Source organism: Panthera uncia, chromosome D1, assembly GCF_023721935.1.
Source record: "Panthera uncia isolate 11264 chromosome D1, Puncia_PCG_1.0, whole genome shotgun sequence".
Classification (NCBI taxonomy): domain Eukaryota; kingdom Metazoa; phylum Chordata; class Mammalia; order Carnivora; family Felidae; genus Panthera; species Panthera uncia.
The window spans coordinates 91,628,968-91,655,088 of record NC_064808.1 but is presented as its reverse complement, the minus strand read 5'-3'; the positions used below and the strand labels follow the sequence as shown (position 1 = coordinate 91,655,088).

At 46.8% G+C, this 26,121-nt stretch overlaps 1 protein-coding gene across 1 annotated transcript in view; it reads right to left on the bottom strand.

Annotated features, from left to right (window-relative positions):
• CLMP (CXADR like membrane protein) overlaps positions 1-26,121 on the bottom strand; it is a 98,497-nt gene that overhangs the window by 3,351 nt on the left and 69,025 nt on the right. Inside the window, 5 exon segments of the mRNA XM_049611569.1 lie at positions 431-572; positions 1,567-1,689; positions 2,151-2,318; positions 3,305-3,506; positions 20,449-20,606. Of these exon segments, the coding sequence (XP_049467526.1) occupies positions 431-572; positions 1,567-1,689; positions 2,151-2,318; positions 3,305-3,506; positions 20,449-20,606 (793 nt within the window).

The following is a 26,121-nucleotide window of genomic DNA, read 5'->3' as shown; positions in this document are numbered from 1 at the left end:
GTTTTTTTTTTTTTTTTTTTTTTTTTTTTTTGGGACAGAGAGAGACAGAGCATGAACGGGGGAGGGGCAGAGAGAGAGGGAGACACAGAATCGGAAACAGGCTCCAGGCTCCGAGCCATCAGCCCAGAGCCTGACGCGGGGCTCGAACTCACGGACCGCGAGAACGTGACCTGGCTGAAGTCGGACGCTTAACCGACTGTGCCACCCAGGCGCCCCTAAAGTTGATCTTTTAATTACCAGTTGAGGATAGACAGTTTCACAATAAAGGCAAGGGAAACCAGACTTTCTGTCCCTAGGCTGGAACTCCTTGCCTACCAGAATAATCCTTTTAACAGATTCACAGTTAAGAGCAAATGGGACATTTATGTTCGCTGGTCACTACAGAGCTGGAAAGGAAGCCTAGGACAAGGGATTTTGGAGGGAGGTTTACCGAATTTCATTAGGTCTCTCTTCTTCCTCATATCTCTCTTTGTCTTTCCTTCGGATTAGCAGCCATACCAGGAGGAATGTCAGCAGGGCTCCAGCCACCATGCCTGTCACTGCTCCTGCAATCATGCCGATGCTTTGTACATCTGTTTTCTCAGAAACAAAAGCAGAAGTAAAACCAAACATAAGCTAGGGAACGCATGAACTTAAAAACATAAGCCCTGGGGGCGCCTAGCTGGCTTACTCTTGATTTGAGGACTCTTGATCTTGGGGTCGTGAGTTTGAGCCCCATATAGGGGGTAGAGTTTACTTAAACAAACAAACAAAACCCATAAGTCCTGGGCAGGATGGGTATTTCCAGATCTTTCTATCTTTTGGAGTTTCCCATTTACCCTTGATGTATGACTGTCCTTCTTGGTATTGAAAGGTGGCAGAATATGCCACCCCAAAATATGCCTCTTTGCCATTAGGACTGTTTTAACCTAATTTTTTTTCTTAATGTTTATTTTTGAGAGAGAGAGAGAGAGTACAAGTGGGGGAGGGGCAGAGGCAGAGGGAGACACAGAATCCGAAGCAGGCTCCAGGCTCAGCACAGAGCCTGTCGCGGGGCTCAAACTCACCAACCACAAGACCATGACCTGAGCCAAAGTCGGACACTTAACCGACTGAGCCACCCAGGTGCCCCTAAGCTGATTTTTTTAAAGTAGGCTCCACACCCAGCGTGGTGCTTGAACTCACAACCCTGAGATCAAGAGTCAAGTCCTATGCTCTACTAACTGAGCCAGCCAGATGCCCCCTTAATCTGATTATTTTTGAGAAACAGCAGACACAGGAAAAGTTCTAAAAACAAAGTACAAGTTCCCCTTTTATAAGGGAAATTTACATTTATAAAGGAAATCTCCCTCTGGTCCCCTCCTGGACATAACACATTTCTTTAGGGAGCTGACAGATTCACACGCTTGTAAATACAGTTAGCTACACCAGTCGAATGGTCACTACAACTACCGAATTTATTTTCACGGTCACCACGTCCTCCCGGAAATAAAGATTTTGGCCTTGACCTTACTCTTAACTTGTGATGAAAGGTGCTGTACGCCAAACCACGACGCGACCACAGGAATAACCCGTTTGGATACTTACGCTGTACCGTCACTCGCACCACACAGCTTTCCTTCCCGGCCTCATTGCCTGCTGTGCACTGGTAGAGCCCAGAGGAGGACATGGTGAGATTCTGCAGCAGAACGCGTCCAGGGTTATCGTAGTCTACACAAGCAGAAGGAACAACTGTAATCCCCTGAGGGACAGGGTCTCTGTATTGTTTGCTTCAGTGCATCATTGACCTAAGATTCTCTAACACAATTTGGTGAGGAGGAGGTGGTAGATTTCTTGGAAGACGGAAAAGGCAAACGTTCTTTTAACGTGTGCGTCCGCCAAGAGTTACAAAGGACTGAACGTGTAAGGGACACCAAACACGATCATTTAGATACAATGGCTACGCAGTATATTTCTTCCTCATTTCTCCTGCCACTTTTAGGTGCCATTTGAGGAGGGAAAGGATGGATTTTTCTCTTTTCCCGTCCCAGTTGACGGATGAAAAGTAGGAGCTCAGGGAGATTTGGCCGTGCATTCAAGGTCACGTGGTGAGTTGCTGACAAACCGGATTTAGGATTCATGGCTAGAGCACCATTCTGTGGTCTCAGCAGACCGATGGGAAGGTGACTTACCAATCCTGGACCTGGGAGGGAGATGCTCATCCTCTCCCTCCTTCTCCCGAACTCGCTGCCAGTCATACACGATGGGCTTTGTGCCAGAGGCTGACTCACACTGCAGAGTCAGGTCACTTCCTTCCGTCAGCTCTCCTTCCAACTCACACTTGGGCTTTGATGGTCTCACTGGCAAAAAGAAAGAAGCTTCAAAGATGGCCACACGCCAGACTCCGTGGAAGAGCTATGTCCTGTTGAGTTGTTTCTCTAGCTGGCCATCATCTGGTCAACTTTTGGGTGGGGATTCAGTAGCCTTTTGCTACCTAACTATGCTTTACACACCACCCCCAGAAATACACGCCCCCTCCATCCCCTGTGTGTGTGTGTGTGTGTGTGTGTGTGCGCGTGCGCGCGCACACACACACACAGACACACAAAATTCTGGCTGCTTCCAGTGGTGCTGTTGTAATTTCCAGAGGCTCCCTCAGAAACCTCCTCATCACTTCTCAAAGAGGACACTGTTCTTTAATTAGAAATTTTAGGGGTGTCTGGGTGGCTCAGTCGGTTGAGCGTCTGGCTTCAGCTCAGGTCATGATCTCACGGTTTTGACTTCGAGCTCCGTGTCGGGCTCTGTGCTGACAGCTCAGAGGCTGGAGCCTGTTTTGGATACTGTCTCCCTCTCTCTCTGCTCCTCCCCTGCTGGTGGTCTGTCTGTCTCTCTCTCTCTCAAATAAACATTAAAAAAATTTTTTTAATAAAAAAAATAAAGAAGAAATTTTAGGAAAGTTGAGTGTGATTTTACTAATACTGAAACAGGGACAGAAGTCTGTTAACTCGGAAGCAATTAAATGGAACTCAGCAGCTCTCGCTGTCAGAAACCAGAAAGGGAGTTGAATCGTACCTGCGAGATTTAAGTTAAATACAAGAACACCACTTCAACGTCAAAGGAGATTTAAATTTTGTAATGCACTACCATGGAAAATTGTGATTCTTCTTTCTCCTTTTATTACGTCTAAAATATAGAACATAAACTGTAGAACATGCACACTTCTTTCCGGAAACTGGACTAGCTGATCTCTGCATGCATGATGCAGGGTATTGAAAAGTTTCATACCCCTATTCCTCACAGAGCCCTTATTACTAAGATACAGGCGTTTACCTTGGTGCTGTCTTACCTAAGACTTTTAAGGTGACGTGGCTCCACACATAGCGCCCTGAATTCTTCACCTTGCAGGTGTACCGGCCCTCATCACTGGGCTTCAGGGGCTCAATCTGCAGGGAAGCATCTCCTGCCAGGAAATTGGAAGCAAAGGCCACTCGGCCCTTCTGTTCCTCAGTCAAGTTACTGTAGACATGATGACTGGAGTAAGTGATCACCTGTGGGACAGACCAAGGCAGGGTCAAGCAATGTGGCCCTCAGCCTTCCTCTCTTGCCGATGTCAAGATGAGGGATGAGGACACTCCTAACGGAACAATGCAGCCAAGACTGGGGCTGATTCTAAGGGTCCGAAAGACCTCTGTTCTAAATGAAGTTAAAAGCACAATATGTTTCTCTAGGCCTTTCTTCTCCTTCCCAAAATAGCAACACTTCATATTTGTGCACGTTTTAATTACAGAGTAGCAACTGTTTCACTAAATTCTCAGAACCATTTCATTTAAAATTTTTTTTAAGGTTTCTTTCTTTCTGAGACAGAGGGAGGGAGACAGAGCAGGAGTGGGGGAGGGGCAGCGAGAGAGGGAGACACAGAATCTGAAGCAGGCTCCAGGCTCTGAGCCGTCAGCACAGAGGCCGACGCAGGGCTCCAACTCACGAACTGTGAGATAGGACCTGAGCCGAAGCTGGCCGCTCAAGCGACTGAGCCACCCAAGTGCCCCAGAACCATTTCATTTTATAGGTAAGGAATTTTAAACTTGAGTTACTTGTTTAATCATGACCACACAGCTAAGGCAAGGAAGGAAGTTAACGCACAATAAATATATCAAGAGCTGGCCGTGAGGAGAACTGGCAGAATGGCATGGGAAGGAGACTTTCTAACTTTTGCATTTCCTACGAACTGCATGCGAGCTGTTCAAAATACACAACACTCAGGGCAGCTGGGTGGCTCAGTCAGTTAAGGTCTGACCTCGGCTCAGGTCATGATCTCGCGGTTCGTGGGTTTGAGCCCCGTGTCGGGCTCTGTGCTGACGGCTCAGAGCCTGGAGCCTGCTCCGGATTCTGCGTGTGTGTCTCTCTCTCTCTCTGCTCCTCTCCCACTCACACACACACACACACACACACACACACACACACACTCTCTCTCTCTCTCTCTCTCTGCCCCTCCCTCACTTGTGCTGTGTCTCTCTCAAAAATAAACAAACATTAAAACATTTTTTTAAAAAATACACAACACTCCTTGTTCTGGGTGCTTTTACATCTAGCTTATTTCTCACATGATTTTTGCAAGTTAAGTAGTCCTCCTCCTGCCTTATCTGTGGTTTCACTTTCCGTGGTGTCAGTTACCCAAGGTCTGGAAGCAGATGATTGTCCTTCTGACATATTGTCAGAAGGTCAATAGTAGCCTAACACCGTATCACAACGCCTGTGTCGTTCTCCTTGTCCGTCTCATCACAGAGGCACTCTGTCATCTCACATCATCACAAGAAGAAGGGTGAGTATGGGACAATAAGATTTTGAGAGGGGGAGAGAAAAACTATGGTCGTATAACTTTTAAGTCATTTTATTATTAGTTACTTTATTAATGATTGTTAATTTCTTACTCTGCCTTACTTATCAATTAAATGTTATCACAGCTATGTATGTATAGGAAGAAACACAGTGCAGATAGGATTTGGCATTATTCATGATTTCAGGCATCCAGTGGGGGTTTTGGAACACATCCCGCGTGGGTAAGAGGGGGACAGTGTATTCATGATCTCCATTTCACAGACAAGTAGCAGAACTCGGATTTGAACATCACCGTCTAAGGCCATTCAGTTCGTTGTCCCGGTATACCACTTATCTCTCAGCCACTTCCTGTGGCCGTCTCCACTCATTTCATTGCTCATTAACTGCTTTTCTAGAGAGTTTGGAAATGAAGGAGGAAAAGCGACACTATCAAATCAATCTGTTTTGTTCTTACAAAAGTTTAGAGTCCAGGGGTTCCTGGTTGGCTCAGTCGGTTAAGTGTACAACTCTTGATTTCGGCTCAGGTCATGATCTCACGTTTTGGGAGTTCGAGTCCCACATTGGGCTCTCTGCTGTCAGCACGGAGCCTGCTTGGGATCCTCTGTCCCCCCTGCTTCTCTCTGTCCTACCCCTGGTCACTCTCTCTCTCAAAAATAAATAAACGTTAAAAAAAAAAATCAAAAGTTTAGAGGCCAGCCAAAGGGTTCAGAGGAGTTAAAGAGTAGGAGTCGATGCTTAAAATTCAAGTCTAATACTGAGGACTTCATTGTTTGGCTTTCCTTTGTGGGGGGTGTCACTGACAATTAGTAAAGGGAAGTCGGGTGGAAAAAAAATGACATCCCTTCCTTCCATAAAATACATGTCAGCCATCATGCCTTTGTTTTTCAAGGCAGGGAAACCAAAGTTTAGATCTCTCTAGCAAAAAAAAAAAAAAAAAAAAAAGAGTTTTTGTGAAGTTTCATCTGCCTGCATCACAGCCCATAGTTCTTGAATCCTTCCTGGGTTCTGTTCCTCCTTTGTCTCACCCCTGTTAGTCACAAAAACCATACTGATCTAGTCCAAGACTTCAAGCTATATAACTTCAGCTTTGCCCTTCCTACCACTCATCAATCATATTCTTAAATTCATTTGATTTTAAATGCCAGCAAACATTTTTTTGGAATGACTGCTTCCCATCAGGTCCGGGGGAGGCTATTCAGATGACTAAAACCCTCTTCCTGTGTTCAAGTGATTTAAAATCTAATGGGATTAACAAGGAGAGAAGTATAAACATAGAAAAAGGATTAATTAACTTGAAATAGTATCAGAGAGAATGTCCCAGAAAAGTTGGAAGCATTCGAGTTAGGCTTTGAAAGATAAGTAGATGAAATAAGAGATAACAGAGGCAGGGCGAAGCGGGCTGCAGGGAGCATTCCAGATACACAGAAGGCACTAAAAACAGGCTTGCAGGCATAGGGGAGTCTCCCAGGCACATTTCTGGCTGCAGCTGTTCAAATTGTTTCGCTCCGCTCAAGCCCTGAACCCCGTCCTCCATCACAGGATGCTCTACAATGCATCAAATGCTTTCCTGAAAAGATGTGAAGCCATCCAAGAAAACGTCCATCCGTTCTCTCTCCATTATGTCAAAACCCTTCAGTGGCATCCATGTTACCTTCGCCACCTTTCTGAGAAACGAGTTTTCTCCTTTCTCTGCGTACTCTTTTTCATCAGCAAACATGTACTGCGTTCGCATGGCAGGGTACAGGGCCGGGTGCCGGACAACAAGCAGGAATAAGACACCAGAGCCTACCCTGAGGACCTCACACTCTTGTGGGCGACACATTGGGGAGAAGGAAGTAAGAGAAAAGTAAAGGTAGACCCTGCAACCGATACTAAACTTGAGACATTTTCGGGGTGCCTGGGTGGTTCGGTTGGTTGAGCGTCCGACTCTTGATTTCAGCTCAGGTCATGATCCCAGGGTCATGGGATGGAGCCCTGTGTTGGGCTCCACGCTGAGCGTGGAACGTGCTTAGGATTCTCTCTCTCTCTCTTTCTCTCTCTCCTCTATGCCTCCCCCCCACTCACACGCGCTGTCTCTCTCTCTCTCTCAAAGAAAAATAAAAAATAAATAGACTTAAGACATGTTTAGTATTCAATTCCGCCCACTCGTTTCAACCAGCACTACTGTTGTGATCGTTCTCATCTCTCTGTGCCAACACAGTTTGGGGCCCCCGTTTCATATTGCCAGCTGCGTGGCTGCGTCTGTATTTCTGCCCTCTGCAGCCTGTAACATTGTAAATTGGACGCCAAGTTAATACCAATGTAAAACTCACAGGGGCTCTTTTCCAGCTCAAAAGCCTTCAGTGGCTCCCGGCCACCTCTGAATGATGACCGGATTCAGTCTAGAGTCCTCACAGTGACCTCTGCTTTACCTTCCCAATCTCAGCTCCTATTGGCCACCTCCCCTACCTGCATACTGTCAGGTAACATCACCTCCCTTCCGTTAACACAGGTTATGCTTTCTTTGTACTCCATGCCTTTGCCCGCTGCATTTTCCCACACGGAAACTCCCTCTTCTCCATCTCTCCACATAAAGAATTCCCAATCATTCTCTTAAATCCAAAATCAACGTTAACTTCGCGTGACACATTCCCCGTTAATGACACTCAGATTAATGGTCTCTTCTCTTTGCTCTCACCCGCAGCGTTTTTTTGTGTTTTGTTTTGTTTTGCAGCATTTTTATGTGAGGAGAAATCGTGAAAGACTTTGGTCTCATAGGTTGCTGGATCCCCTTCCTGTAAGGCTGGGTGTCGTCCAGGAGAGCGTTGAGGGCATTCGGGTTTTATGTGTCTGTTGCCCTGAATGGTCTTCGGCTAGGCTGTTTTGCAACTCGGCAGTCCTTTCGTGAATACACAGTCCCTGAAAACAGACTCTGTGCTTGGCCCTGTGCTAGAGAGGATACCAATTCAGAGAACATTGTTTTATGAACGTGTTGAGGACCGGGACGTGCCAAAATACGCCACTTTGCACGTGCCTAAGAATTCATTTCGAATGCTGAAGGCGTTTGAGTTCCTGAAGTTCCTTATCAGACCTAAAAGCAGAGCCTCTCAAAAGAATTTGTCCTAAATCCCCTCCTGAGAGCAACTCTAATCTCTTCGAGGAGACCAGAAATCTGGCACCACACCCCCCACCCAGACAGACAAGGTCACAGACTAGCAGATCTCCCATCTGTTCTTCTGAGGGCCCATTTCTTTTCCTCAGAAGTCATTTGCTTTTCCCTAACTGCCCTCTCTCCTCTTCCCTTTCCCCCACTAAGCTAGGCAGACAGCCGAATTCTAGCCACCCCTTGAGGTTGCTCATCTGTGGGTATTTGCTGCACGCTACATAAATGGTACACAGAAGTTATAAACTTGTTTGTCAGTTTCCCATTAATCTGTCCCTTGAAATATAAGGGTTGTACATCTGAAATATAAGGGTATGTGTCAATTGCATCTCAGTTAAAACATTTTACACTTTTTAAAGAGAGACAACAAACCAACAAAAATCTTTTGTCAGTCCAATTTCTGGTGCCCCAGCTGGAGATCCTAGGAAGAGAAAGGGGAAAAGATATTCTTTTCCCTCTCCTGCAGTCTTAAAAGACAACTTAGAAAAGAAAAGGGTAAAGGGCACCTGGGTGGCTCAGTTGGTTAAGCGTCTGGCCTTTGGCTCAGGTCATGATCTTGCAGTTCATGAGTTCGAACTCCGCGTCGGCCTGGAGCCCGCTTCCAGCTCTGTGTCTCCCTCTCTCTGCCCCTCCACCACCCCTGCTCACACTCTGTCTCTCTCTCTTCCCAAAATAAATATTAAAAACAAGGGGAAAATTATGACCCTCATATACATAGAAATAGGCCCATGTCGAAGATTTTATTGCACTTGCTAATAAATGATGGAACCAGAAAGATTTTGCAACAGGTTCAAATGAGAATTGGACTAAGATTCATAGTCTCCTTCGGACAAACTTAATTTGCATTTCTACAAACAGGAACCACAGCTATGCGATGGGTAGGAAACAGGGAAATCGCTACGGGCATTCCACGAGTTAATTTCTACTTCTGCAGAAATTAATACGTGAGGAAAATTAGACCCTAATTCATCTCTGGAAAATATGGAGTCTAAGCACGAAGATGATGTCTGGGAGGGACCTTGTATGTGGGAGGTGGAGGCAAGTGTTCCTATTGGGCTGGGGGGGGAGCCTCGAAGGGTTAGATTCCTTGAAGACCGCTCCCCTCTGCCCTGCCCCTACTCCCCGACAGCCTCCTCTGTCAGCAGGTGGCTTCACAGTTCAACTCTGCAAATTGAATAAGGTGGTCAAAGTAGACCTTATTGGAAGGAGACAGGACAGTGAATACTTGAGATGTGGAACTAACCTTGGAGCTTTCTAGGAGAAAGAGAGTTCTAAGTGGAGGGAAAAGCCAGTGCAGAGACCCTAAGGCAGAAGAGTGCCTTGACATACTTGAGGACCAGCAGAGAGGTCAGGTAACTGGAGTAAGCCAGGGGAATTGTAAACGACGAAGTCAGGCAGTGGGACCAGATCCTGCGGGGGCGGGGCTCTGGTCCATTGTAAAGATGGTGATGGCTTTCATTTTGTGGAAGTGGGGGGCTATTATAGGATCTTGAGCAGAATAGCATCATGATATGATTTATTTTGAGAATAGGCTGTAGGAGGCCGAGAGTGGAAACAGGAAAACCAGTAAAAAGGCTATTCTAGTAAAGATCCAGGCAATAGATGCACAGCCTCTACGGTGGTAACAGTGGAAGAGACAAGAAGTGATCAGATTCAAAGTGTACTTTGAAGATGAAACCAACTGGATCTCCCAATAAACTAACCCCCCTCTTTAAGCATTTTTTTAATGTTTATTTTATTTTTGAGACAGAGAGAGACAGAGCATGAGCGGGGGAGGGGCAGAGAGAGACACACACACAGAATCCGAAGCAGGCTCCAGGCTCCGAGCTGTCAGCACAGAGCCCGACGCGGGGCTCGAACTCACGAACCGCGAGATCATAACCTGAGCCGAAGTCGGATGCTTAACCGACTTAGCCACCCAGGCGTCCCGTGACCACCTTATTTAAATGTATATTTGTGGTATGAGAAAAAGAGAGGCGTCCAGGGCCACGCTCAGGTGTTTGGCATGAGCCTCTGAAAAGAGAGAACAGCTACTAACGAAGAGAAGAAAGCCAGGGAGAGGAGGTTTGGGGTCAGAGTGTGCACAGTGAGGGGAATCAGGAGTTTGGTTTCAGATACTTGTTAGACTCCCAGAGGAGGCATAGAGTAAGTAAGCAGTTGCATAAAAATGAGTCAGATATTCGGGGTGGGGTAGTCCTGGAGATATACATTTGGGAATTCTAAGCTTGTGGATACTATTTAAGGCCGTGAGACTGGATAAGATCCTGGAGGGCACGAGTCTACAGATTAAGAAAAGAAGGCATAAGGAGGCTATCCAAATGGTGGATATCTAAACACAAAGGTTAAAACTCATTAAAATACCACGGGGTGGGGGGGGCGCCTGGGTGGCTCAGTTGGTTAAGCGTCCGACTCTTGATTTTGGCTCCGGTCATGATCTTGAGGTTTGTGGGATGGAACCCCATTGTCGGGCTCTGTGCTGACAGCGCGGAGCCCGCTTGGGATTCCTTCTGTCTTCTTCTCTGCCCCTCTCTCATTCACACTTTCTCTCTCTCAAAAATAAACATTTAAAAATAAATAAATAAACAAACAAACTTAAAATACCAACCTCAGAGTAAAATTGATAATGCCATCTCGGATCTTTTTTCGCTGACTATTCAAGTCCAGCCTTTGCTCACCGTTTCCAGCCTCACCCCTGGATGAGACCGCCTCTCCCTCCAACCCTCTCTTTCCTAGAGACTCAGTGAGTTGAATCCTGAAACCACCTGCTGAGGCAGGAGGCAGTAGGGGAGTAGGGGCGGGGGGAGCAGCCTCGAAGGGCTTCATTACACTCATTATCATACAAATAGAAGACCTCTCCCTACCCCAGCCTGAACACCTGCCCACAGCCTCCCACAGACACCACAGGGAGGTCACTCCTGAACTTCATCTTCACGCAGGGGAATATTCTGGAAAGTACAGGAAATGCATGACTTCAATCAAATGTGCAGTGTTTACTTCCGGACAAAAGTTTTACCTTGAAGTTCTGCGTTCTTTTCAACAGGGAGCTGTAAATTACGGGGGGAGGCGACAGAGGGAGAGAAAGGGATTTAGCTTCAGGAATTTGGGGTTTAGATCCTAGCTCTGAAATCTGTCTTGGGCAAGGGGCTTCATACCTTTTAAAGTCTAAAAGGTATGAAGCCCTGCACAGTCCATGAGTTCGAGCCCCATGTCGGGTTCTGTGCTGACCGCTCAGAGCCTGGCGCCTGCTTCAGATTCTGTGTCTCCCTCTCTCTCTGCCCCTCCCCATGCCACCCTCTGTTTCTCTCTCTCTGAATAAACCTTAAAAAATGAATGAATGAATGAATAAATAAAATAAAAAGAAGGTTTGAAGCCCAAGTTTTCTGGAGAAGAATTAAGGTCTAATTTTCTTCATGCATTAAAAGAAAACTACAAAAACAATTCTTAGCTCCACAAGCTTATAGTACTAATTTTAAGAGCAGATGTCTGTGGAAGGACCTCGTTCCTTTGCTCACTGACCATTCAGTGACTACACTGTGACAAATTCAGCACTCGGCCCCGGAGTTAGGAAAATATGCATCAGGCCTAGAAACGAAAATCCATCAACACGACGCAATACGTTCGGCCAGGGGGTTGTGTTTTTATTTAACAAACGCGTATGTGGTATTTATTTTGTGCTAGGCACTGTCCTAAATACTTTACAAGTATTAACTCCTCTCATTAAAGAGAAAACCTCGGCAGTGAAACGTTCACGAGATTAAGGAGATTAAGGAAGTGAGTCTCTGAGACAAACTGCTTAGACTTAAGGCCGTTCTTTTGTTTCATAAATACTTAGAGAAGGCCTTCAACGAAGTGGGTACATATATCCCAATCTAAAATGGGGCGGCTGCAGCCTGGTCCTACTCAAGTGGGGCTGTTTTTGTGGGCCCTCCTGTGTTCACTAACTCATTACTGCATTCCCATGGAGACTGGGGATCCCAGGAAGGAGTTCTTAGAGCCAGGCAGAGGTTTCTTTCCTATTCTTATCCCTTAAAATGTGACCAACCTTGTGTGCCAGGCTACAGCCAGTAATGTGGAGAAGAAAGGCAAAAGAAATATAGATAAAATTAAATTTCCTTACAACTTGCAGCTCATTGGGGCATCTTGGTGGCTCAGTTGGTTAAGCATCCGATTTTGGCTCAGGTCACGATCTCACCGTTCAGGAGTTCGAGCCCCGCGTTGGGCTCTGTGCTGAGAGCCTGGAGACTGCTTCGTATTTGGTTTCTCTCTCTCTCTCTCTCTCTCTCTCTCTCTGCCCCTCCCCCTCTTGCACCCTGTCTCTCTCTCTCTCTCTCTTTCTCCTCTCTCTCTCAAAAATAAATAAACATTGGGGCACTTGGGTGGCTCAACCGGTTAAGTGCCCGACTTTGGCTCAGGTCATGATCTCACCGTTTATGAGTTCAAGCCCCACATTGGGCTCTGTGCTGACAGCTCAGAGCCTGGAGCCTGCCTCAGACTCTGTGTCTCCTCTCTCTCTGCCCCTCCCCTGCTCACGCTATGTTTATCTCTCTCAAAAGTAAATATAAAAAGATTTTTTTTAATAAATAAAAAAAAAAGAGAATCATATTTTTTTAAAAAAAGAAAGGATAGGTTTCTTGGGGGCTAGTGGAAGGAGTGACCATAGAAATGCCAAATCGCTGAGACAATAGCAAGAGGAGGAAATAAGTTAGTGACAGGAAAAAACCTGGAAGGCTGAGATCTTATCTCCTAAGACTGAAAGTTGGGGGCTGATGTTTGGAGTAAGATGGGAATGCCTAACAGGTGCTCAATTAATGTCACTTTCTTTCTGACTTCTTCATATTACCTCATAGGTGCATAATCACTACGAGGAAGTTAGTTTGTACTTCCTAGGAAGAATGAAGAGATTCTAAACCTAGAAACCGGTAAAGCGCTGGCTAATTTTTTTTCTTTTCTTTTTATTTATTTTTGAGAGGGGGGTGGGTAGGGAGAGAGTGCAGGAGCTCAAGCACCAGCAGGGGAGGAGCAGGGAGAGACAGAATCCCAGGTGCTGTCAGCGTGGAGCCCGAAGCGGTCTCCAACTCGTGAGATCATGAGCCGAAATTGAGAGTCAGATGCTTAACCAACTGAGCCAGCCAGGCACCCCAAGAGCTGGGTAATTTTTATGAATTTTGGGGTTTTGTGGGCTTTGGGAAGTTGGTGGACCTTTACACATAGCAGGTACATACAACCGAAGCGTAAGTTTCATGAAATAGCTTTTCCAGTCGGTGGTAAAAAAAAAAAAAAAAAAAAAAAAAAAAAGTCTGCTCACTTAGAATCCACTACAGGGCCTTGATTTTGAAAACCTTAGCCCCAGGGCTGCACCAGGGCACAGTGATTGAGAGTGAGCTGGCTGGAAATTCCACCGGTTTACATTCAAATGGGAGCCCCGCCACTTAGAGCTATGTGATGGGGGTCAGTTAATCAACCTTTCCAAACCTTTAGTTCCTCAATTGTAAAACAGGAATAAGCTACTTCACTGGGCTTTTGTGGCAATGAGAGAATAAGCGCTCACAATTACTTTCATTAGTCTGATTCTGGGTTTACGAAAGCCCCTAAGGTTTCCAAAATTGTCCAGCCCAGTACCCAAACAACATTAGTCATTCCATACATTTGTATATTAAAGCTTCCCTAGCTGAAAGCCTCCATTTGTTTTCCATCACCTGTGTGCCCTATGGACCAAAGCTTAGCCCTCTGAATGTGGCACCTAAGGCCAGTACAGCCACCTCATCTTTGGTCCCTGTCCTCACCTCTCTGAAGAGCCTAGTCCCCAAATTCGATGTCCCTTGATTCTGGAACAACACCCTCAGATGTGTCTTTGTCTCAGATCACGCAGTCTTCTTCTTTTGAAATGCTTCTCTTTTATTTTTGCCTACACGACACCTACAGGCCTCAAGATCAAGCTCAAGGGCCAGCTTCTGTGTATTCTAGCCTTTCCTGGCTCCCTGTGTAGAATCACTGACTTCCTCCAGCAAGCCTCAGCCCTTTGAGCAAATCTCCATCATAGCACTTAGTACATTCAGGTAGGGCTGACTCCTGAGAACTTTTCTCTCCTTTCCCCCAAATCCTGCCCCATTATTATTATTATTATTATTATTATTATTTTAGAAGATTTTATTTTTAAGTAATCTCTACACCCAACATGGGACTTGAACTCACAACCCCAAGATCAAGAGTCACATGCTCTACCGACTAAGCCAGCCAGGAGCGCCCCCTCCCCCCGCCCCGTCCCATTAATTAATGAAAGAAAAAAGAGGTGGGGAGACAACCAAGGTAAGTAGTTAACATCTTTGGAAAGCAGACATTATACAACTCCATAATAATCTGACTATAATTAAATAACCATGACCTAATATAAGCATTTTACACTCATTTATGACACAGGTTGGGGATCAGTTACAGCCTTGCAGTTTGTCTCCATTTTTTCAGACACACACTTAATCTTAGATACTTGTGTCTCTTTGTTTTGTTGTGTGATTTTTTTTTTTTTTTAGTTTAAAATAGTTTTATAAGGATATGTTATAACATACGACTGTTCACGCCACCAAATTTTGATCATAGAGCTTATTTTGTTTGGCAGCAGCGGGCAGGTTTCCAAATAGTCATCATTTTTCTCTGGTCTGCACAGACGTCTTCTCATTAGCTGCCTTCTGCTTTTGTTGCATTATCTCAGAGTCCCTCGGCTTTCCCTGAGAGGTAGTCAAGCTCTCCTCTTTTTGATGAGGGAGCCTAAGGCCAGCTGACACCCCGCAACCCCCTTCCCCCGCCCCAGGTGGGACCTGTGTGACATTCCTCAGGCACTCCAGGCAGCCCAAGAACAAAGGAAAGAGAAAAACCAATGGTTGACTGATAGAGATCACAGTTAGCCAGGATAGGAGTCTCCCATCACTTTACAAAAGTCTTAGTAAATTACAAGAAAAAAGCAATCTTATCAATAGCCTAACCTCCAGAAACCCAAAGACTCAGTTTCCCGGAGCCCCAACATCACCCTCCCCTCCAGAGTGCCGCGGGGAACAAAGGCAAGAAAAAAATGGTAAATAAAATTAAGTTTCTTTAGAACCTGCAGCCCACTGACAAATACTTGAGACAGGCAGAGTAAAACATTCCTCCAGGAACTCTCAGTCTTAATGTTAATGCCTCACTGGAGGGAAGATAACTTTAGTCCAACAATAACAAGGCCTCCGCAGTCCTCTTTAGCATATGAAAGTCGTTTTGGGAACCTCCCTTTGGCCTTTACCTCCCCCGACTCCACGGGTCCTGTCCCCGTGCTTTAATAAAACCACCTTCTCGCCCCAAAGACCTCTCAGGAGTTCTTTCCTGGCCATCGGCACCAGACCACCGCCCATCAGTCCAAAACCACATCATTTTCTTTTTCCCTTGCTAATTTCCTGGGGTTTCTTCATGTTTTTCTGGCGGGCAAGTTCTCGCTAATTTCCGAGGGCCATGCAGACCCCGGACCGAGCCCGGAAGAGAGCTACTGGGGAGAGAGCAGCGGCCTCCCAGCTCGCTCAGCGAGGCTGTCGGTCATGCCCACCCGCAGCTCTTGAAGGCTAAGCCCCCAGGGGCGCCCTCTGCAGGGCAGACACCTCTGCTCCTCCCACAGCCCCGCCCGCCGAGGCCCTGCTTTGTTGTGGTTTTAATTCTAGGAAACCCAGAGCTGAGTCTGAGTCCTTGTTCCAGGTGTGACGGGAGAACAGTGCGCATACATTTCAATCCTTTTGCAAACAGACCACAAATGAAGTACATGAATTGCAGCTGCTGTGGGCTGTTTGTCTTCTGACATTCCTGGTGGACCCGTTCCCAGCGCATTTTTGAGAGGAGGAGGACGGTTTGTTAGGACCTGATGGAACAGATGGAGCAGCTCAGCTTTCTAGAAGGGGCTCTGCTGCGCCAGGGCCCCGCGCAGTAATCGTGCAACTGCCTTGAACGGAAATGGACGTAGGCCCCTCTCTGTGGTTTTGATGAGGGTTTTTCCTGTTCGGTATCAAAGAAAAGGGGCAGAGGGAGAAAGGATGTGCCAGAGAGGTCTGGCAGGGGAATGAGAACATCCCTGTCCTAATTTCTTCGTCTGAAAAATAGAGGGGAAAGGTCTCCATTGTGTGTCCATTGTGTGTGTGGGGGGGGGGGGGGGAGGTGGTCACTCCGACTTTGGAAATGAACTATGTGCCCATCCCTAGAACCAGGAGGAAAGCTCCAGAGTTCTAGCGGCCACGCTACCCACCTGGACTGAAATTCAAATAATCCCCAAACTGCCTACCCACCCCCAAGCGTTTCCGGCACCTCTGAGCATCCTAGAGAAAAGGGGTGGAGCCAATTCGGCTCAGATTGAAACGCAAAGCTAAACTTGGGGTCTAGGTCATTGGCTAGCCTACTTTAGGCACCACCTCCGTTCCAGCCCCTCCCGGATTTTTTTCCCCACCCTCACTCTGATTCCGGACATGGTGCCAAATTTACCCGCTACATTTTTATTATGCCCATCGTGATATTCCAACTACCCATGGCTATAGTTTAAGCCCTTATTGTATAGCTTGAAATTGTTCAACTGACCTTGCTTCCATTCGAGTCTGCTTTAAATCAGTGCGGCGCTGCGCGGGGTCGGAGTGATCATCTGAGATGCATATATGTCCCTTTCACTCCTAACATCCTTCCAGAAACTCCATGACATCATAGAAAAGGATCTGAGCTCCCTAGCATGGTACACAAGACCTTTTTCACGTTCTGGTCCTGCAACCTCTGCGTGCTTACGTTTTGAGCTCCGCCTGTGCTAGCTGCTTACTTTACCATTTCCCACAATATTGCAGCCTTTGCGTCTGTGCTCTTGGGAGATCCTCAGGGCAGTGCCTTCTATCAACAGTCAGATCAGCTGTGACTTCTTATAGGGAGCTGCCCTTGGCCTTTCCCCCTCCTCCAACTAATTGTGGCCAGTGGCTCCTCCTTTATGTTCATCTAGAACGCTCTGCTTCTATCATGATCTATGTCAAATTGCCTCTTTACACATTTATCTCTTCAACCACCTCCTTCATGACAGAGTATGTGTATAGTGGGAATCCAGGGTTTATTCAATTTAACCTAAATTGCTTTTTGAACTTTTAGAACGTTCAACAGTGCCAGGCTTGTTCCAGCATTAATTAGGGCCCTGGCATAATTCGTTCTGTCTGGAACAATTTTCTTCCCACATTCTCCTAATTTCCCACATAGCACGTATTATAACTTCAAATTATTTATGAAGGGAACATAGCTAGCAGTTAACAGCCCAGGTACTGACATCACAGTGCCTCATTTCAAACTGCAAGATGGGTGAACTTCTGCATTTTTCTCGCTGTGTGTGTGTAGGTGCACATGCTGTATGTTGTTCCTTTCTTTTTTGCAAAATAGGACTAGTCATCCTGGTTACAAGGATTAAGTTAAATGAGATCATATGTGCTAAACAGACTTGAACCTGGCAAGTAGCTAATAGTGCTCTCTGCTTAAAAAAAATTTTTTGTTTGTTTTAAATCATGGAATGGCTGCATTGTAAGCCCCATGAAGGCAGGGACTTGGACATCTTCTTCAGTATTGTAACCCAGTGTCTACCAAGGCATACGGTAGGTGCTAAATAAATCCATGTAATCTGAATGACTGAATAAATGATTGATTCTTACTTTGGAGTATGATAGGAAAAGACAGGATTCAGTAGGCAGAGAGGGAAAGGATAGGACCTGAGGTCCCTGGGGGGCTGGGGCCGGTGGGGGGTGGGGGGTGGAGAAGCACATATTTTGGAACACCACTGTGAGTGTCTGACCACAGCAAACTCCCCTGGGCCTAAAGTTCCTCTTAAGACTATAACTGACACCAGGGCGCCTGGGTGGCCCAGTCGGTTAGGCGCCCGACTTTGGTTCAGGTCATGATCTCGCGGTGTGTGAGTTCAAGCCCCGCGTCGGACTCTGTGCTGACAGCTCAGAGCCTGGAACCTGCTTCCAATTCTGTGTCTCCCCCTCTCTCTGTTCTTCCCCTGCTCATGCTCTGTCTCTCTCCCAGAAATAAATAAACATTAAAAAATAAAAAAATTAAAAAAAAAAAGAACGTCAGAGACACCACCCACCCCCCTCAGGATTCCCTCAGGAATTTGATAAAAGATCTAACTAAAATAAGTAGTCATAAAACATATGACCCACAAGGAATGATATGGCCATAGACCACCCCTCATACAGTGCAGTGGTGGCCATCGGGAATGGACAACCCAGCACCTAGAGCTTATTGAGCCAGTAAGGGTGTGACCTGAGAGGGAACGAGTGGCAACCAGAACCCTACAAAACAAGGACCCTTGTCTATCGTCGCAGGCATTCACACTTTGAAATGCCCCCTCTCTGGAAAGAGAGCTTCCATACTATTCTTACTCTCTGATTTTCCACTCTAATAAACTTCTGCCTGCTGCTCATTCTGCCTCCACCTCTTCATTCTTCCAAGTGGTGAGACAACGAATCCCGGGTATTGAGGGAAAAAATCCTGCGACAGGAGTATGAATTGAAGACAAGTAGGGAACTGTCCCTGCTTAAAACGTCTCTAAAAGCCCTGCTTGAATCAACAATTAACTTCTAAGCCTTATATTCACTTGGCTACATAAACATGCAACCTTTCTTTTTCTTTAAATGAAAACTCGTGGCTAAAAAGTTAGATGAGCGGAGTTTTTTATTTTTTTAATTTTTATTAGCAGACATGGCTCTTACTTGCTTCATGCAGAACTGAGACTATCATGTCTATGATTGACTAAGACCCTGTTGGAATCAATATGCTCAGGTTAAGGTGACCTTGCTCTCCAGAGAACAGAGAGACTCAGGACGATGTACTATGAGAACAAAATGACAAAGTGATGTAGGAGCTAAAATCCAACAGTTACCTTGGATTTTTTTTTTTTTTTTTTTTTTTTTAGTGAAAATCTTAGCTTTGGGGCACCTGGGTGGCTCAGTCAGTTGAGCATCAAACTCTTGATTTCAGCTCAGATTATGATCCCAGGGTCACCGAATCGAGCCCCATGTGGGACTCTGTGCTGAGTGCTCCCTCTGCCCTTCTCCCCTGCTTGCACGCTCTCTCTCTCTCTAAAAAAAAAAAAAAAAAAAAAAAAAAAAATTTCTTTAAGAGTGCCTGGGTGGCTCAGTAGGTTAAGGGTCCGGCTGCTTATGCTCAGGTCATGATATCATGGCTCCTGTGTTTGAGCCCAGGGTCGGGCTCTGTGCTGACAGCTCAGAGCCTGGAGCTTGCTTCGGATTCTGTGTCTCCCTCTCTGCCCTCCCCTGCTCTCACGTGTGTGTGTGTGTGTGTGTGTGTGTGTGTGCACGCGTGCACGTGCACTCTTTCTCAAAAATAAACATTAAAAAATTTATAAAAAATAATAAAAACCTTAGCTTCCCCCAGCACAAACCATGGTATGAAATCAGCGGTATAGACAGAGGAGAAGAAAGGACACCTTTCACTTTTTAGTAGGGCAAGAGGTAAATTTCTGAAAAGGACAAAAAGTCTAAAAAGTCAGCTTCCCTGGTATTTTGTGTGATGTTTTTAAATCACAAAACTTTCGACCAACAGATTTTTATTTATTTATTTATTCTAGATTTCGTTTTTTAAGCAATCTTTACACCTAATGCGGGGCTCAATGTCACAACCCCGAGATCAAGAGTTGCACACTTCACCAGTGGAGCCAGCCCAGGTGGCCCTCAACCCAAAGAATTTTTAAAAGTCAGTGGGTAAATGGAATAGGAAGAGTTACGCTAGAAAAGCCAGGTGGAGGAAAGGTACAGAGGCTGAATGCAGCCAAGTCAGACAGGATAATACAGTAGCTAACTTAGTTCTTGCTCGGTAGAGACCAGCCCAGCGGATCATTGGGAGCAAAGCACTCACTACAAGCTCTGTTGACACTGCCCCAAAAGCACAGAAACACCAACGGACCTCCCATCCTGAGCACCGAAGACCCAGGGTCAGTTCCTTCATTTTTCCAACTCCAGAACCCATATCAATTCTTCTGCTGGCCAATTATTGAAGTGTTAACATTTTCAGTCCCGTCCTGCATCGTATGTGGTTTGTCGTATTATATACAATCTCCGAGCTTGCGAGTCATGGCTTTGTGCAAAACTTAAATGTAGGCAGGTGGTAATGGTTTCAGAGGATGGGGAGGAGCAGGCTTCCTAGTATAGATTTGGGGTTCTGGCCACTTGGCTAGGGAGTCAAGCTACCGTATCTTAGCTCCCTTCTTAGGAAAGACACTAATACTGCAGATTCCCTCCTCGGGCAAATGATAGGTGGCTTCCTAGGAGTGTTTGCTTGCCCAAAGAGCACAGACTCTCTTAAGACCCAAATACCTTTTCTTATTTATAATGTTTGTATCTGGAGTCTTTCAACTATAAGCCAGATGGAAGAAACAGAAAACTGGAGGACTGAGGGAAGGCGACTGTAGGAGGGTGGGGAGGGGAGCCGGGGGAGGCGAGGGGTCTGGCCAGTTGCACACTCACCACTTTTTGGTTCCCTTCGTTGTCGGTGAGCAGCCATTCGATATCCAGCGTGTCTTTTTCCGGAAGCCCCAGTTGATGGTGACAGGGCAAGGTGACCCTTTCCTCTGCCACTCTCTTGATCTCAGTGTGAGTCCCCAAGGTTCCAGCATAGTAGGACACTGGAAAAGAAGAGCCTCTAGTGAGTAATGCAGAAACTGGGTAGCAACGTATAGGAAGCAAATATTACAAATAATAATTATTGGATGTTCCTGCAGGCAAGGGGCAAATCAAGGTGTCCGAAGAACCCTAGACCAGAAGCACCGGAAATCCTGGAATCGGACAGTGGTTCCTCCATTAACTGAATTCATTGTATCTTCCATGGCCCCCCAGATTACACTCTTACCTACCTTATTGGTTTTTTATGAGTGATGAAATGACTCAGGTCAACAACTGTGTGATCTGGACCTTCTCTCCCTTACTAGCAGAGGCTTCCTTAAGAACAGAGACCGAAGGAGAAAGGCAGGGGTTGGCATCCTCCCCAGAACAGGCTCTAGGTACCACTTTCCCTCCTTGAGCCATCTTAGAGACAGGCGATCCCCCCACAGCCCTACAGGGAGTGCAGGATGCCTCAGAGAATAAGTGGGCTCTTATAGGCAGTTACTACTTCCTTTAGGGACACTCATTCTCTTAACCCCAACTTCTATCTTCCATTCTTTATAGTTTCACACCACATGGCTTCAAAATATAGAGGCAACCCTTCCTATCCAAAGTGAAATTCCAAGTTCCCACATTTGGATCCCGTCCCTCCACCCATCCAGTATCCCTTTGGCCACCGGGATTTCGGTTCCATTTTTGACTTTCTTTACCTCTAATTTTCATCTTTTTAAAAATATTTTTTAAGTGTTTACTTATTTTTAAGAGAGAGACAGAACGTGAGCGGGGAAGGGGCAGAGAGAGAGGGAGACACAGAGTCCAAAGCAGGCTCCAGGCTCTGAGCTGTCAGCCCAGAGTCTGATGCGGGGCTTGAACTCATGAGCTGTGAGATTATGACCTGAGCCGAGGTTGGACGCCTAACCGACCGAGCCACCCAGGCGCCCCTAATTTTCATCTTGTTCCAGGAACGGTATTCCATCAGCAACTCTGGGTTCCAAAGCTCACCTTCTCTCCTTCCTATTAATCTCAGACATTGTTGGCCATTAAATCCACAGAATTAAAGAACTTCCCCTGGACTCTAGGTGTGATGTGTCTGGCGTTAAGGTGGGCTGTAAGGTCCTCCTTTGTCTCCTTACACAGTGACCAAGAAGCTCAGCGTGAAAATGGTCTCTTTCTCTTTCTAGTCACTTACAATGTCCCCGTGCCTCATTCACAATGTAACAGAATCATACAACCTCCGAGTTGCAATAGCCCCCAGCGTCAGGGTTTCTACGAAGTCCCCTTTCCGGGGGAGAACTCACTCTGCCAGTTCAGGGAGTTTTAAGCACTAAGCATCAAGGATCATTACTTAACGGAAGCACGTAAGCTACCTTTTTTATTCTGTGTTCATTTCCCAAGATAGATTAGCAGTAACTCTGTGGGAAGGAAAAGAGCCTGAAAGAAGGAAGAAGGGGGCAGGAGAGACTGTAGTTCCCTCTCCGGGGAGGCAGACTGGTTTGACGTTGCAGGGCGGGACCCCCAGAGGCATCCACCCTGGAGAAGCAGCAGGTGGATTCCCAAGCTCGGAGGCAAAGAAAGGAGACCACAGAAACCCGTTGGGCCTAAGAAGGGGCCTTCAGAACCAACGGGATAAGCCCCTTCCGGAGTCTTACTGACGCTCCCAGTAAGGTTTCTGTTCTTTCTGTTTAGAACTTAAACCGCGTTGAGGGTGGCCGCGGTTTTGTGAGCCCTTTGTGTGCCTTGGCTGAACGCTGAGCGCTCAACCCCATGAAGAAAGCGTTGTTATCCGCCTCTAGGGATGAAACAGGAAGAGGAGCTCAGCACTTTGCTCAAGGTCACGCCGCTAAAGGTGCCAGATCGGGGGCTCAACCCCAGATCTGTCTCGCGGCAAAGCTCACGCCCTGACGGCCATTCTGTGCCGCGTCCGCCCTGTGTCGGATGCGGTTCCCGGACACCCGGTTCTCCCGTTAGCCTCTAGGCTCCTTGAGGTTAGGTACCATCCACCGCTACGTTCTCAATGCACTCGGCTCAGGGTCTCTCACATCGCAGGTGCTCACTAAATAGTTGTTGGACTGACTCAGATTTAACCTGTGTACTCCTTTCACCCTGAGCGAACTGAGGCCCAGGGATAAAGGAGTCGCCCTGAGGTCCTACAAATCACTTAAAGGCAGAAATAGCCCATACAAAACCCATCCTCCCCCTGTCCCGGGAAAGCACACTTCCTATAGAGCAGCAGGGAGATTAGCCCAAGAAGGAGTTCCGCCTTCTCCCCCTGCTCACTTTCCCCTGAACACAACAGTGATCGAATGAAACCAGCATCCCACACCCCTGGCAAAGCTAGAGAACCCAGCACCGATCTGGTGCATACAGTAGGCACTCTACGTTAAATACAGGCCAAGAAACAACCAGGCAAGTTGCCGATTGGAGCCACTAGAGGGACTCAAAGGCTCAGATTTGGTTGCTGTCCCCAAAGGAAAGGAACAAAGCAGAGGGTGGTGTACTTTACCAGAGTGCCAAGTTCTATTTATACCATATCCAGAATTAAATACAGCAGGGCAGGGAGGGGGCCAGCCAGCGGATACAAATGACTCCACCAAGGCAGGGAATCTCAGACTTCAGGGGTTCGCTGGGATCCCTGCAAATTTCCCAAATTGCTCCTTCTGGGCTCCCCCCACCCCTCCCCTGTGGCCGATGGCCTGAACACACAGGTGGCTGGGCTCTATTTATAATTCTCAGGCTTGGCAGTGTGTAAGGGGACGGCCAAGCATGTGTCTGTCCACTGCCTGGTGGGTGAGTGGGAAAAGCCAGCCGTGGGCTCCCGGGCATCGAAGGTTTCATCTTCATCGAGAAAGACCGTAGGAGGGGCGCCTGGGTGGCTCAGTCGGTTAAGCGTCCGACTTCGGCTCAGGTCATGATCTCACGGTCCGTGGGTTCGAGCCCCGCGTCGGGCTCTGTGCTGACGGCTCAGAGCCTGGAGCCTGTTTCGGATTCTGTGTCTCCCTCTCTCTCTCTCTCTCTCTCTCTCTCTCTCTCTGTTCCTCCCCTGCTCACACTTTGTGTGTGTGTGTGTCTCTCTCTCAAAAATAAACATTAAGAAAAAATTATAAGTCTTAAAAAAAAAAAAAAAGAAAGACCTTAAGAGATCATCAAAACTTAACTTAGGAGGAAACCACAACCCAGAGAATTGAAATGTTAAGTCACAGAGTTAGCGGCAGAACTGGTAGTAGGAAGATACAGCTGATCTGGAACAAAGCAGGGTTAGGGACACCGGTGCCCCTCGCAGTCCAAAATCCACGTGTAACTTTTGCCTCCCCCAAAACTTAACCGCTAGCCGCCTACCGTTGACGGAAATCTTTACCGACAACACAATCATTTAACACATAGTCTACATGTTATGCGTATTATACGCTATATTCTTGCAATAAAGTCAGCTGGGGAAAAAGAAAGTACTAAGAAAATCACAGAGAAAACACTTGCACACTACTGTACTGTCAGAAATCCACATATAAGTGGATCCACACGATTCAAACCGGTGTTGTTCAAGGGTCAACGGAAGTCTCCACTGGGTGTCTGGGACACTCGTGGTAGTTGGTGGCGGAGAGGTGCTGGAAGGTAGCAGGGGTGCAAATCTTCTTTGTGTGCCCATGCAAGAGGCAGTCATGGAAGCCTTGGGCTCTCCCTGAGGGAAGGCTTCTGCGTGCAACTCAGGCACTTACCACAGGACCTTTGGGAGCCTGAGCTTGGGAGAATTAGCCTCTCTGAACCTCAGTGTTCTCATCTGCAAAATGGGAATTAACCAAGACACTGGAGGTAAGGCACCCAGCAGTGTGATGGCACATGGGAGTCTCCCCCCCCAAAACGTCAGTTCCCTTCCCCTACTTTCCTCTACTAGAAGGAGGATTTTTGTTTTCTCTTTGTTTTTAATGTTTATTTATTTTTGAGAGAGAGGGCACAAGCGGGAGAGGGGTAGAGAGACAGAGAGGGAGACAGAGAATCCAAAGCAGGCTCCAGGGTCTGAGCTTTCAGTGCAGGGCCCGATGTGGGGCTAGAACTCGTGAACTGTGAGACCCTGACCTGAGCCGAAGTCAGACGCTTAACTGACTGAGCCACCCAGGTCCTCCAGGATTTCTGTTTTATCTTTTCCTCAGATGATGGCTGCCCACCTTTGGCTAAGATGAGTTTAAGGTTTTATTCTCTAAAGGGCATTTATATTTACTAAAGATTCTCTTTAAAAAAATTTTTTTTTTAATTTTATTTGTTTATGAGAGATAGAGACAGCATGAGTGGGCAAGGGGCAGAGAGCGAGGGAGACACAGAATCCGAAGCAGGCTCCAGGCTCTGAACTGTTAGCACAGAGCCCGACGTGGGGCTCGAACTCACAAACCATGAGATCACGACCTGAGCTGAAGTCAGATACTTAACCGACTGAGCCACCCAGGCGCCCCCTAAAGATTCTCTTGAACCTCCTTTAAAGAGATGGGGCAGGGGTAACGTTTGGTTTTTCAGCATAAATACTTTTATATAACTGAGGGACATAAGATATCTGTTTCGAAGGTGAATCCGCTGAGGAGATAATAGTAAATTTTAAAAAGGAGGTTTCTATAACCAGTTGACTGTTCCATTCACACGAAAACAGACGGAATCTGAGCCTTTAACCATTTTTATGCTCAGAGAGCCAGCATCGTTTCTGCTGTCAGGTAGACAGATGTCTTGGACGATCCATTCAAGCAGGTTCATGCAGTCCAACCACACGAAGCCTATATTCCTCACACGCTTGTGTCCCATCACATATGGAGGCCATATTTCTGGATCAAACCAATGACATACAGACAATTCTGTCAGCTTGGGCAGACGCGGCAAGAGCAAGAACTTGGCGAACTTTCTCGAAGGGCTCCTCTAGCGCTGCTCGTACCCATCTTGCTCTCGCGGATTCAAGGAGGCAAAAGACCAGGAGAGCTTTTCACAGCAACCAGGATGCTGCATTTAAAGTATCTACTTCTCTCTTATTTCCCTAACGGAGAATTCTTCAGTTTCTCAAGTACTCCCTGATGCCCACGGGGTGCAAGGTGCCCTAGGACCTCATGGTTAAGTCTGCACGCTCACTCCCCGCCAAGGATGGGCCCTCCAGCACTTATCGTCGACACAGGCACCCAAGGCTCCCTGGCGCCTCCACCTAGGAGAGGCCACAGTGATTGGTGCACAGGTCAACGATAGATAGGTGCTTTTTTTGGTAAGACTTGAGCTATTTACCAGGCTGTGTAGACACGCAGTTTGCAAGTAACAAAGTTAGAGAGCGGCACTTAGAGTCACTCCCTGATGTCGGGTACAGAAGCTGTGACCTCACCCCGTTCCATGTACAGTGGGGCCCCCACCAATGGGCTTCTGGGGTGGGTAACGCCTCCTTCCACTAGGGATCGTATTTTTCTCAATGGGCCTGTTCGCTTACCTGAATGGGAAGAGAATTTTCTTGTTTCCCTTCACATGTTCCAGAAAGCCTCATGAGAATCAAAATCATCAAATGTCCGTCAGGAAAATAAAAAG